The following is a 13778-nucleotide window of genomic DNA, read 5'->3' on the forward strand; positions in this document are numbered from 1 at the left end:
AACAGTGATCGTATACTGATGTCTGGACCTAACATACGAACATGCACAGCTGTAGTCAGTTAGCACTGTGTAAATTGAACATCTGAGACTCTGCAGAGAAATGCACTGAATGTCCAGTTCTCCCTCTGTTCGCTGAAAGCTCTGCAGTGGAGCGTCACAGCGCATCTGCAGCTCTGTCAGTCAAGGGCAGAGAGGGGGACAGAGTGTGTGAGCCTGATGCTTATCACACCAAAACCTGCAAATCTTCTGCCAACAACTGTGCCATGAACTGAGAACAGCTGAGCTACAGTATATATATCGCCAATTGGGACTATGAATCAATTTCCATATGGGCCATCATGGAGCTCTTTGTCCTTGCTAATTTTCCTCTAATGGTCTATAAAATTCAGTCTGTCTCACCGTCACATTTTAAGACAACAGGAAACTAACTACGGCAAATCCAAGTCATTATAATTGGGGTCCTTAACTGGCAGCCCATTATAGAGATGCAAACCCAGGAAAATATTTTAGGAGCTGGACATGTAGCACAGTTGACAAACACTTCTGTTTGGGAAGAGTTTTCACAGATACTTTTATTTCATTTACCTTATAAAAACGACAAAACCAGAATGCCGCATTTATCCTCCCCTGTGTGTAATGCAACTGAAATTATGCATCTTATCTTTGTCTGTGGCGCTGGTAAAAAATAACCACTTTAAATGATCTCATTTACAGCGAGAAAATAATCACTAATGGTTAACCATTACAAAATACTGTGGCCATTATTTTGTTGTATTAGCTTCATATTTCACAATGTTTGTGAGCAAGAAATATTTATTTAAATTTGACTTGAACACCCGTGCCTGGCTTACTGGGAGAATTACTGGTATCATTATACAACGTAAAAAATAAGGATCTCACAATCAATTGTGCCTGTATGGTTATGATGATGTATATAGATATTTCTTGTACATTTATGCAAATAGCAACGCACTGTGGTTAGTAGCACTATTGACATGTGTGTGTGTGTGTGTGCAGGCATGCAGAGGAGTTGATTAGGGTAAGGCATACAGGGTTAAACATTTACATAATCAGCCAGACATAGTTATTTGATTTTTTTTTTTATAAATTTTTTTTACTTTGCCTGTTTTTATTCATTTACATTTTCCATGTTAACATTCAGCTGTCTTTCCATGTCTGTATTTTTTAAGCATATCATGTATACCTAGTAAAAATTGTGTTTACAAATAAGCATTAAAAATGATGTGACAAGAGCATGAATATCACACAGATAAAAAGATCACATGTCACATTCCAAAAACTATTTAAATAAATTCCAGCAGGGGTGAGGAAGTTCACTTCTTAAGCTCTCTTTGCTGCAGCCATACTAACGGGGCATTAGTGTGGAACAAGGAGATGCAGGAATTTAAAACATTCCCCTGGTTGGGTGAGGAGATTTTAAAGGGAGCAAAAGAAAAGCAAACATTTCCGGCCTATCAGGAGGGAGATTAAAATAGAGAGAGAGAGAGAGAGAGAGAGAGAGAGAGAGAGAGAGAGTAATGACAACCCAATACAGGAAAGGGCTCAAGGGGATGGCTGAAATGGTTTAAACCAATCCACTGCCCTGAGGCTATTGGCCTTTTTTTTTTTTCCATAGCGTATTGAGGCAACAAATGCAATTTAAATAGTGGCTTAATTATAACTCCATTTAGAACAAAAATGAGGAGGGCAGCACATTCATGTTGTCACATAGTCATAGCAATATTCACCTTTGCCATTCCTATTAGAAAAGACAAAAAATATGACTGCACCAGCTAACGTGCCAGACAGATAGCCTGAGAGACAGTTGTATGAATTACTATAGATATTGTAGTTATAACTGAATATTATTAGATCTTAATGAAGGAAGAGTCACACATTTGTCTCATTCTTAAAGGATCTTAAAAAGTAAAATCTTTTTTGAGCATGGATATCCATTTTTCTGTTTTATATTCAATAAATATAATATCTAAAAGAAATATTCTTTTTTAATATTCTCTTTCTATACTGTCAATAGTGCACTAACAAAGCAAGTCTAGTTATTTTTTAAAAACTTGAAGAAACTGAAGGACTAATGAAACAACTTCCAGCACTGCCCAGGATTTTTGGAGCAGACGCCCATTTTATAAAAATTACTCAGAATTATTTTGGCAGAGTAGTACTTTTTTATTACAGGGGAGGATTGAGGCATTTAATATATGCACATTTTTGCTGATATCAAATATTTATGTTGCAAAGAGGCTATGTAACTTGAACCTACACAATGTATCCTTGTGTACATTGGGGGGTAGCCTTTTAAATCAAACACAATATTAATTTACTTTTAGCATAAGCGTAGGCTTTCACACTTTACTTTTCATCCCGTACCACAATAGCATTGTGATTTCTCACATCAATAATAGACTAATGAGAACATATGGAACGGATCAACAGACTCTGCTATATATTCTACAAATGCATTTTTAAAGCTACAAAATAGTTTTAAAAATTTTTAGAAAATTACCTAATACAAGCTACTATGTACAGCTTTATAAAAAGGCAAATATGGAACGTTCTTCTCATAATAACAAACAGTAAAAAGCAAAACTCAGTCAATACATGCACATATGCAAAACGTACCTTGCCAGTCCTGCGCAGACTTCTTAACAGTTTGTTTTTCTTAGGGTCTTCACCCTCTTCATTCAGGGAGTTGTCCCCTTTCTGTATTCCCAACTCGTCCTCTTTGGTTTTGGGTGGACCTCCAAGCTCATCATCACTGCCAATGAAACTTGTGCGAAAATTACTGAACTTGCCCAAACGTTTAGAGCGATCACGGTATAATCGTGGCTTAACTCCAAGAGAAGATAACTTGCGCTGACGCTCTAGGGAACTGCTGTCTGCCTCGCTGTCCGAGCCATTGCCCCCACCGTTAAAGTGGCTCTTGTTTGCATTGCGAATGGTAATGATTTTACCCTGTGTGCTGTCATGTGGGACTGAGTAAATGTTTTCCTCTTCTGTGGGCCGGGGCTTAGGTACAGCATCTACTGGCTCAGAATAATCAGAAGGATCATAACCACCATCATTGCTTGGTGGCCATGTGACTGAAGGTAATGAACGTCTGTTACCTCCATGGTCCACGTACGGGCCAAGAACTTTCCCAAATGTTACTGTAGGCTTGGGTCGCACCTGTGGTGGAACCTTGTTGTTAAGCTTGCTTTCAAAGGTGCTAATTTCTGAAATGACACTGAAGGTATCAGTATTTTCAAGGTCAGAAAACTTAAAGCCATGAGTCAATGTGCTATCATCTCTACAGATAGGGAAAAGTGGTGAGGGCTCAACGTCATCTTCAGAGTCCATCAGGGGGATGCTTGGTGACCCGCAACGAGGTGAATGAACATTCTCATTGGTACTGCAGGCCTCTGCTACATTGTCATACATGTGTGTGGCTTCTACGATGGTCTTTTTCTCAACTACCTCCTTTAAAAAGGGCTGGAAGAGATCTATTCGATGCAGGCCACCCACTACTCCGCCAGCTCCACAGACAACAGAAGTGAAACGGCCCTCAATTTCATGAGCCAATTCCTCCCCTTCGATCAGCTGATCACGGGCTACCTCAGATTCTGTTAGCTCTGCTTGACTCTCCCCAACTGCCAGCAGCTGTACAGGAATAATGTCTTGCACTTCACAAAGGAAGGCACAAAGGGTTTCCATTGAAGCTTTGCGTTTTGCCGAGTATACCGCAATGTATCCATGCACCAAACGACTCTTGCGTAAAGAAAAAGTAGAATGATATGACAGCACTGCTAGGTCAATGGTCTGCCTCTGGCTACCAATAGTAAGGTCCAACAACACGGATGTGCCAGTAGATAGATTGGCAGATGGTCTACAGTGCTGAGAGTGTAAGAAGGGTGATAAAAGTTGGTCTACATCATAACTGTCCCCACACATGACGCACATTACAACATGTAAATCAGCTTCTGAAGTCTGCTGTGTCTGAGAGTCTCTAAAACGGGTACGGGGATTTGGCAAAGGAGGGGAGCCACTTCCAAGACTGCAAGAGGGTCGCTGTAGATCCAAGAGGCTTTTAAGGACTTGGTTGATCTGCTTTTCATTTAAATTGCGTGCATAACCTGCACCAGGAGAAGCAGGATCCAAGTAAGTGCACTGCAGTTTCCCAGCTACCTGTTGCCCTTGTACTATTAAACTTTGGGCAGTTTCTCCTCCAATATCCCCAATTGACCCAACTCCTCTCTTGGTGACCAGTAGAAGTGACATGGGAAGCTGTGCTAAGCTGTTATCCCTTCGTCCAATGGTTGATTCACGAAGTCGCTCAATGCTTTCAACAACATAGGACAATGATTCTTTTGAGTTGTAAAGACAGAGGCATCCATGTGGGGTAAAAGTAGGTGTGTAAAAAGAATTAACTGGCAAACGTACATTGCCTTCTATAGGCCGCAGAGCCAGCTCATATGTTTTTCCATCCAGTGTATATCGGTCATCACTGGTGCACATTGCCCTGATCTCATTGGCTAATTCCCTTGCAAGTCCATCTTTTCCAAGGATTACAAGATTAATCCTATCTACTTTTCCATCACCATACTGGGACTTTAAGGTGCCATCAAATGTATACCGAGTAGGAAATCTTGTGGCTAAGATCTGCTCAATCTTGCTGTCCACACAGTAAGGGCTACTAGGGCAGGTCTCCTTTGTTGGGTGGTAGACAAAATGGATATGCTTGAGTACTAAAGCATCCCTCTCTGCTTGAAGTTTCTGAAGAGCCTTAAATCTTTGTTCCTCTCCAAGAACTTCTTGTATGGCACCCATTTTCTCTTTACTGGGTTTAGCATCTACCTCAAGCTCATAGAACAGCTCAGAATACTCCAGCAAAAGCTCCTGGAAGTCCTCTTTGGCTTGGTCAATAATCTCCTTCTGATGCCTGTTATAGATATCCAGATACTCAGGTTCCTCTAGCCACTGGTAAAACTCCTCATTCATTATAAAGCTGCGAGCCTCTTCCCAAGGCTTGCCAGGAGTGACAAATGGTGACGAAACCAGTTTCTCTTTGAATTCTTGACGCATTTCTGCTCGTTTTCTCTCATTTCGCAGGTTCTCCAAGTGAGTTTCATAGAGAGCTTCTGCAGCTGGTGTCTCCAAAAGATCCTGGGGTATGCGGTCATCTTCCAAATTATCTATATGTGGTGTAGTTTCCCATGGTGTGTCATCTAATATAACAAACCACTGAGAAAACCCTCGCTTTGTCTCCAGAACTTTCTGTACTCCTGACCAGCTCAAGTGATCAATCTCATCTAAATCTGGTACCAAAGTAAACAGAGCCTGTGGAAGTGTACTTAAATACATCTTGCGCCGTTTTTCTATGTGCTCCTGTTTGAGCCTGTGCACATGTTGTTGAAATAATTTTTTGGCTTTGGAAGTACCCTCAAGGAAGACATACTCTTTGTATTCAGAGGAAGTTTGCATTCTACGGTTGATATTGAGCCATGTTTCATTGTGGTTCTTCACAATGCAACTGACAAGCCATTCATAGCGGTCCTTAGCAGAAGCTATTTGCTGACTCTGCTGCTTCAGAGCCTCAAAGTAGGGTATGATCTTCGGTTTTCCACGACTCTTATCTATGAGCTGCACTAGGGTGAGGAAGGCAAGGTCAACATTGACGTTAGAACGTGCTGAAGTCTCAACTACCTGCAAATTTTTCTTGGCTAGAGCAAAGGTGTGAGAGTCTTTAATATATCGCTCAACTCCCTCATCACACTTGGTCAATATGAGTACAACTGGTTTCTTAGTCTTGGCTAACTGGTTGTACAGATTGGAAACAAACTTCATCTGGTCATCAAAATTACGGTTCATTCCCCTGCTTACATCAACACAAAGAAGGAACCCGTCCACAAGAAGCTTTCCTTCAGGCATTTGTTTTTGCTCAAAGTCTTGTTCAAGTCCTAACTGATCAGTACAGAAATACATGAGCTTTTCAGCAGATGCCAGTTTGGTTGAAGCTGCCCTCTTAATGTAAGGCTGCAGTGCAGTGCTTCGATGTGGTTGAAACGTTTGGTCATCAATGAACTCTGTCTGCTCCACCACATGCATCCGGCATTCAGGTCCCTCCTCCAATGATCGTGATGCCTCACCCCAAAACAAAAAATGGTCATTGTTTACTACTCGACCACCAAAGTCACTAGTGCTCAGAACAGAAGTGTGGTCCAAATAAAAATCATCAGCACTGGGGCGTACAAAGCGATTACAAAGGCAGGACTTTCCTACTCCACATTGCCCTTTCTCTTTTTCAGTCCCGGACAAACCTACTACAACCAGGTTGTAGGTTGGTGTCCGGGGATCTTGTTTTTTTGCCATCATTATCGTTTGAAGCCACTCATCTTGCCATTCCCAGAAGCTTTATTTGGAAAGCTACTGGGTTGCTATTCTAGCACATTTAGGATTAATAAGGTCTACTGGTGCACTGAGGACAGTTTATTCTATACTCTTAGTGGCTAAATCTTAAATACAGAGTCATTTGTGCACTTATCAGAAAAACCTCAGAGTGCAGAATATTTGTAGTGCAAAATGGGGGGCTGTGGGTATTTGGGGTTTTGTGAAGAAGACAAAAAAGCTCCAAGGTGAATTTAAATGGGTGTGACTGAGGCAGAACTATCCAAGCCCATGTCTTCTCAAGGGTCCATCCACAACGTCTTGGGTTTGTCCAGCTTGATTATATTCCTGGTAGAAAGAAGAGAAAAAGAATGCATAAGTAATTTATTATCACACAGGTTCCTGCTATTATTATGAAAAAAATTAAATAGGCTTTGAAATGGCTTTTTTAAAAATTAGCACTGCAAACTGGACACTTGCTGAAAATTTTTTAATTTCAACAATTGATAAAGTGTAAACAAACAAACACCCTTAAGCAATATAATAAGTTGGATATGTCTCAAACCCACCAGTGAAACATCAGAAATAAAGTATTATAAAATTTAAACTATATTTTAAACTTAGGAATGCATATCTAACAACAACACTAAGTCTTTCTGGAAAAGGAGTTAAATGTGAGATTTTTATAAAAAAAGAAAATCGAAGAAAGGGGAGATTCATCTGTAATGTTTATTATGTAGGTAAATCTAAAAAATGATAAATAAATCACAATCCTAATGCGTATTTATGCAATCTGAAATGAATGCCAATGTTTCACCATAGACAGCAGCATTGAGGGAAAAAAATCATCATTCTTCGCCTAAGTAAACAAATCAAAGAGATTATAGTACAACATGGGGCACACCCAATTCTTTAAAAAGGGAGCAGTACCTGCTTGCTTCTCAAATAAGTTATGAAATAAAAACGGAATAACAAAATCTGGAGTGTGGACAGGTTCAAAGTTCTGCAGTGTGTGCTAGACTGTCTCTAAAAATACACCAGACAAATTACCAGGAACTGACCAACTCTGAGAAACAATTGGCTGCAAGTTTAGCCTATGTATAAACTTTTTTTTAGTGTCCATTGTGTTTAATTTCAAATATGGAGACATAATATTGCACTGGAAATTCCACTATCTGAAGTTTGCCAGTTTTGCTCCAGCTCAGCACTGACCCAGTTTCCTTTGAGATAATATTTGTGCAGTCCCCATGCTGTTTATCATACACGTCATTGTGCACAGATATGAGAGCTACTGACCGCTGACAGTTATCACATGAGCAGCCCATGACACGACAGGTCAATTCAAGACGCTGAAGAAAAATGTAAAACCCCTATTGTTACAGGACATCATTCCTGATGTGCAGGTGTTTATCTAGACCGCTGCATTTCGTTTAAAATCTCAAAAATGTGGTGTTGCGCAAAACATTCGTATTTAGTGAGAACAGGGCTTTATACTATGGCAAAACTCACAATAGCCTGCCAAGTTCAACGAGAAGTTGAACGCCACTCACAATAGTCTGAACAGAGTCGCATTGAATTAAGAAACTATGCCCTGTTCACCATTTGTTTTGTGGACTTTTTTTCCCCTTTAAAATCACCATGGACCATGAATGCTGCTTTGCAATAGGCATTGAAAAGAAAGAGAAAAAAACTCAGACGAAATTACCCCATAAAGATTGGTCTTATGATAAAAAGTAGGTTGAGACATGAGTGCAAAAATAATTCTCTAATATCCATTTTAAACAAGCAAAACTTTGCTGGGATTAAAATTTTGCAATCCTGCTGGAAACCCTAACTGAATTTCTTACACCATAACGAATTTAGTATGCAGTGTGGACTTTGCTATTTATAACTAGTACTTCAGAGAAACACAGGAAAAACCATATCAAAAGCACTCTCCGAGTTTGGCATTTATGAAAAAAAATCTGAAACCCCCACCCAAAAAAGAAAGAAATAAATAAAAAAATAAACCCTGCAAAATATTGACGAGCCCTGTAATAGCACTTGGTTCATTATTGGCTGCAGGTCAATTCCAGATTTGTGATAAAGGGATTCATGGTTTATTCATACAGGCCACCAAAAAAGCTTTTTAGCAGTCTGGTGCTACTGTGTGATTACCCAGCAATCAATGAGCACTAAGCAAACACAATGTCCCTCTTGCGGCCTCACCTGCAAAGGTACGCATGAAAGAGCTGTAACTGCAGTTCTACTGCCTCCACCCACTCCCAAAAAGTAAAAAGGAGAGGAGCTTCCACATGGTGCAGCATCAAGGGTGGGTCGGTCCAGTGTTATCTTACGAATGCAGGTGGGGGGAAATAAACTTTGTATGAAAACGACTGCTGACATTTACCACTCCAGTTTGTCTGATGAGAAATTTCACATTACTCAAAATAAAATCAGCCAGTTATAAGAACTGCAGGTCTTGTTATAATCCTTTAACTGCCACTTGTAATTTCTTCTAAATCCTTACCTATTCGAGCTCGGCTACCCAAAAGGAAGCACAGCAGGTTAAATTTTAAATTTGTTTAGCTCAATAACCCCCTGCCACAAAGACTTCAAATCATATCAGTGCCCATTTTCTTCTCCCCTACCCCCTACATAACATGACCCACTTCTGTTCAACACAGAAACTGCATTTCATAAATCATTTTAATTGTGATCGCAAATTCTGGCTTCCATAATTAATTAAGCATAACCTACCGCATCGCGGGTGTGAGCAGCTAATTTTATCCAATTGTTGGTCTAAATAACATTTTTATTTATTCTGACATGTAAAAATCACAACCTTCTATTCTTCTGTTTAAGTAAGTTGGATGACCAATCACAGCATAACATTTAATTTCAGACAAATTGTCAGTTATATTTTCAGCTGGGAGTTTACCAGTGATGATAATAGAAAAAAAAAAAAAACACTACTGAGGGGGCATTCAAACTCTGCGCACACAGACATAAAGACTGATCTTGAACCCTTGACCCTGGCCAGGCCACTGCTACCTAGATAAAAATGATCAAGTGCTAACAAGGAGAAACATTGGAAAGAAAATGCAATGTATGCAACAGTAGAGTACAGGTCTCAGAAGGTTAACCATTTTCATGCAGCACTACTAAAAAAATAGTCCATGAGATGGGTCTATCAATTACTTGGCATTAAAAAAAAATGTACAGCATATGGACAGAGTTAGGGCACAAACACCCTATTCTGTGCAATTTTGTACAAAACAGGTGGCAACGCTGGCACTGATGACATGCTCTATTAAAAAAAAAAAAAAAAAGGTAAGACAAAATAATAAGACAATAATAAAACAGAATAATGAATCATAAAAATGTCTCATAAAATGGTTGCAACAACTACCGGACTACAGATATGCAGGGTCATGTGAATCACTCTCTCTCACTCACACACACACACAAAACCACATCCCCACACCAGTCAGTCCACCCAGACTAAATATGACAGCAGTCAATTAAGGGCAGCCAAAATAAGACAGGTTCACAATCAATCAAACAAGTCATTAGTCTCATTAGGGAAACCCCTCTTAATCATCTGCCATCCACAAGTGAGGTTCGGAAATGCGTGTTCACTGTATATAAGCATGGCCACATGTGGTTGATCACTCCCAGCTGAGTGTTTACTGCAACGTTCATACTTACCATGCAAAGCAATACTCAAGACATTTTATACATCGTGTGCTAAAAAGGTCTGCGCTTCTCCATTCTGTTTTGTGCATGGAAGAATTAGGCTGAAATTCTATAGGAAAAAGCTGCTAGGGAAACATCTAATGAATAAGCAGTAATGTTTTCTAACAGTCTATTGTTTAAGGATGTGCATAAACCGAAGTTGGGTTAATTTCATACTTTCTGCATTGATGGATTACTGAGACACATGCACACATCCACTGCACTGAATCACATTCTGTTTACCTTCCTGACAGCAGTTCTTGGTACCACAAGAAGACATCTACTTTGTTTGCCGTTAGCTTAAATTGCCAGAATTATTTGAATCAATACAGAATTAATCTATGAATGTTGGTTTTTAATAGCAAACTCAGAGACCGTAAAATTGGCTTTGATAAAATGCTCATCCTTTTTCATTCTTTGAAATCTGCAGCAAATTTGTTTTTCTCAGTACAGCAGTCTGTGCTGAAGTATTAGCCTGGGGATTCAGAACCCTAAAGCTGTCAATCAGCAGGCTCATTTTACCATTCACCAGTCAGAGACGAGACGTGTTCGCGTCCACAACCATATTTGGAAAAGGCTGAACTGTATCCGACCAGCCAAAGATAGGGCTGACGGGCAGCTGGCTGGCCTGAGGCCCTCTGAGTGTCCAACAACCTCAGACACGTCTGCTAAAGGATGACAGTAGCTTTGGGCTAACCAACACCTGCAGCTTACCTACAGAGCATCAAAGTGAATGAGACTGGCATGTGTCAGTTTTTCAGGTGAATTGTGTCCCCTGGGAAAGAGCCTTTGGACAAACAGGCCACTGGCAGCCAAAACCAAGCTGAACACCCACAATGGTGAGCAACAAGAGTCAGGCAGGTTTGTACTCAGCACTTGGCATCAAAATTAAGAGGTGTTGAATGAAGAATTATGCAGGATCAATGCATTCCATCAGGTTTAGCTGAGGAATCACTGCAGTTTAGGACATTGTAAAGACTCGATCATAGAAAATCCACCGGAAGACCTTTCGAGTCTTTGGCTGCTCTTAAACATGGGTCACATTCCATACGCCTCGGCCTGGCCTGCACATGTGCAAGAGAGTTGTTGAAATGGACAAGGCTAGTGGAACAGAGGCTGGTATTTGCACACGCTACACTCCAAGTCATTGAGGCCATGCTGTTCCATGAATAAGCTGGACTCCACTTGTGCAGCTGGACTTAAATTCTGACATCATGAGATGAGCAGCTTGTGTGCGATTCTGAACTTCATGCTTTTAGTGACATGACACTGATGATATTAAACACACCTCAAGAGTAACCTATTCATTCATGGTATCTGAATGCACTAAGTTATGCAGAGAGAGAAAGCGATATGAGAAGAGTTAGGGGGAAAAATAACAGAAGTAAAAAAAATAAAATAAAATTGCAGGAACACAAACTTTATTCCTTAATATGCTTGGCAATTCCCAATTCCGCAATGCTTAAAACTTAATGCAATTTAAGCATCTGCTTTGCAGTTAAATTGAACAGCTGTGTCCACCATCAGGCTCTCTGTAATCTGCTCAATTCCATAACACAAATTTATTGCCTTTTGCCATGCAAGCCAAGTACTTATGCGTCATATTGCTTTACAAATGACAAACTGTATGAGCCAACGTGAGCTGAATGGATTCCAGTTGAAAAAAAAAAGAAAAAAGAAAGATGGAGAAAAAGACAAAGGGATCTTAGGCTGCACTGCTTCACAATAAGTTTCGAAGACAAAAACGGCTTCAATGACTATAATTATAGTAATGCCAACCCTATAAAAATACCAATAAGGCGGAAGACTACCATTCATTTCCTGTTGACAGTCTGTCCAAATAAACGCTCGCCAAGAGAGTCGCAGAGAAATATTAGCATGTCAGTTTGTTCACCTCAACAAGTGGTAAAGCATCAGTAAAACCACTGGAGTGTAATGCTTTATTTTGAGGAAGTCGGTGTGAATTATAGGAGGATATTAACATATAGTAATATTGTGCTGCTTGGACCATTATCCCCAATAACATATCACTGTAATAAAACGATGATGGTATTGCTCGAGTCATCAGTTTGCGGTGAAATAGTGCCAGCACCTGCTCTGCGTTATCTTCTGGAATATATATACACAGCATAGAAAATGAGATGCCATTCAAACTCTCGAGTGGCTCCTTCCATTTCCGGCCTGTCTTTGGCAATGCTATATTTCATAAAAGATTTTAACCAAAGATGATGGTGATGATGACAAACTTGGGCAACAGAGGCACAAACACACTTTAACTTGATGGATGCTCCTCTGCAGCCAATTCCTCTCAGTGAATCAGTACTAATGTGGTGGTACGGGAGGATATAGTATTATTCCATTTCTCTCTCACTCTCGCTTTCTCACTCTCTTGTGTGTTCACTCTCAAGAGACCTGGACTCCATTAGAGTGTTGCCAGGGGCAGTGAAGGAACGGAGCCCTCGCACGGACAACACTTCTTGCACGAGAGGTCTCAGCTTAGTGAGGAAGACGGCGAGACGAGGATGGGGGAGGGGAAAAGAATAAGAGAGAAATGGATTGGAAAGAAGGCATGAAATATTTAGGACCTCTGTAGTGAGTGCAACTGGAGAGTGGCCACAGTGTTATTTATATGAAGTTCAAGGAGATCAACACCTTATTGTGCTACTGAGGCCTACAACGAAATCACCTTTTATTCATGAGCACAGCAGCTCATTAAGCACTACTGATATTGCACATGAGACAAACTATAAAATACAAGATTACAGCCAATAAAGTGACCCTAAAATTTTGGCTTGGTGACTACTTTAGTATACAGGCTAGTCAAAGTGTGAAAAAGTTACTCCAGTGCACAGGAGTGAATCAAATCAATGCACCATTATGTATACAAATACATTAAAATATGCATCACTTTTGGCCTTTACATCAGATTATTTACTGTTAAATGTTTTAACCTGAAATAATTTGGACTGGGGCTGAAATCTAAGCCCCAATAAAGTCCAAATTGTAGATTCATCCAAATAATCAGTGACGGATGTGTTGGAGAATTACACAAAGTAAAACGAGTCAACATAACAGTACCCACTAGGAAATTTAAGGAATGATGAACCCCAGAATCTGTGGAGGACAAAACTAAAAATAGACAGGCATTTGACAAAAAGTTCAAATTATGCAAAAGGAACGATGACGATCAGAAGCAAGTGGCAAGTTTTGTTTAAGAGTAAAGATGAAACAAAGCCAGTATTGCACTTGATGCACTTAAAAACTTTATGATCATGAATGCAGCTGAGTATGTTAATCTGTTAATCCCCTCTGCTTCAGGGGCGTTGTATCATGGCTTACTCAATCCTCTGACCCCAGCTTCCTAACCAGATGGTGTGCATGTACGTCTTTAGTATAGATAAGGGTTGCATGATATATCGTCCTGCCAGTGTTCGTGGAAGGAGGAGGCTTCAGACACCACACTGTGTACTTGGGGTTTCTGATACGTCATGTAGATCCAAAGTTATCATTACTTTTAAAATATGTAAATTGTACTGCTCCCGGAATATGGGCCTGACGTCACAAAAATGCTGAACTAAAATGTGCAAATTATTATTATTATTATTGCTATTATAATATTATTATTGGTTACAGAAACGACCAAACTCAACCATAAAAACAAGTGATTTCATGAATCACTTGCT

The 13778-nt window shown here is 40.0% G+C and overlaps 1 protein-coding gene across 2 annotated transcripts in view; it reads right to left on the reverse strand.

The window, feature by feature from the left end:
- Window positions 1-13778, reverse strand: part of arhgap35a (Rho GTPase activating protein 35a) — a 72476-nt gene that overhangs the window by 21797 nt on the left and 36901 nt on the right. For both annotated transcript variants that reach the window (XM_053507228.1, XM_053507229.1), the window contains exon 2: window positions 2638-6726. In XM_053507228.1, the coding sequence (XP_053363203.1) occupies window positions 2638-6366 (3729 nt within the window). In that variant the 5' untranslated portion in view covers window positions 6367-6726. The remainder of the gene's footprint in view (window positions 1-2637; window positions 6727-13778) is intronic.

The sequence above is a fragment of the Clarias gariepinus genome, chromosome 11 (genome assembly GCF_024256425.1).
Source record: "Clarias gariepinus isolate MV-2021 ecotype Netherlands chromosome 11, CGAR_prim_01v2, whole genome shotgun sequence".
Lineage (NCBI taxonomy): Eukaryota > Metazoa > Chordata > Actinopteri > Siluriformes > Clariidae > Clarias > Clarias gariepinus.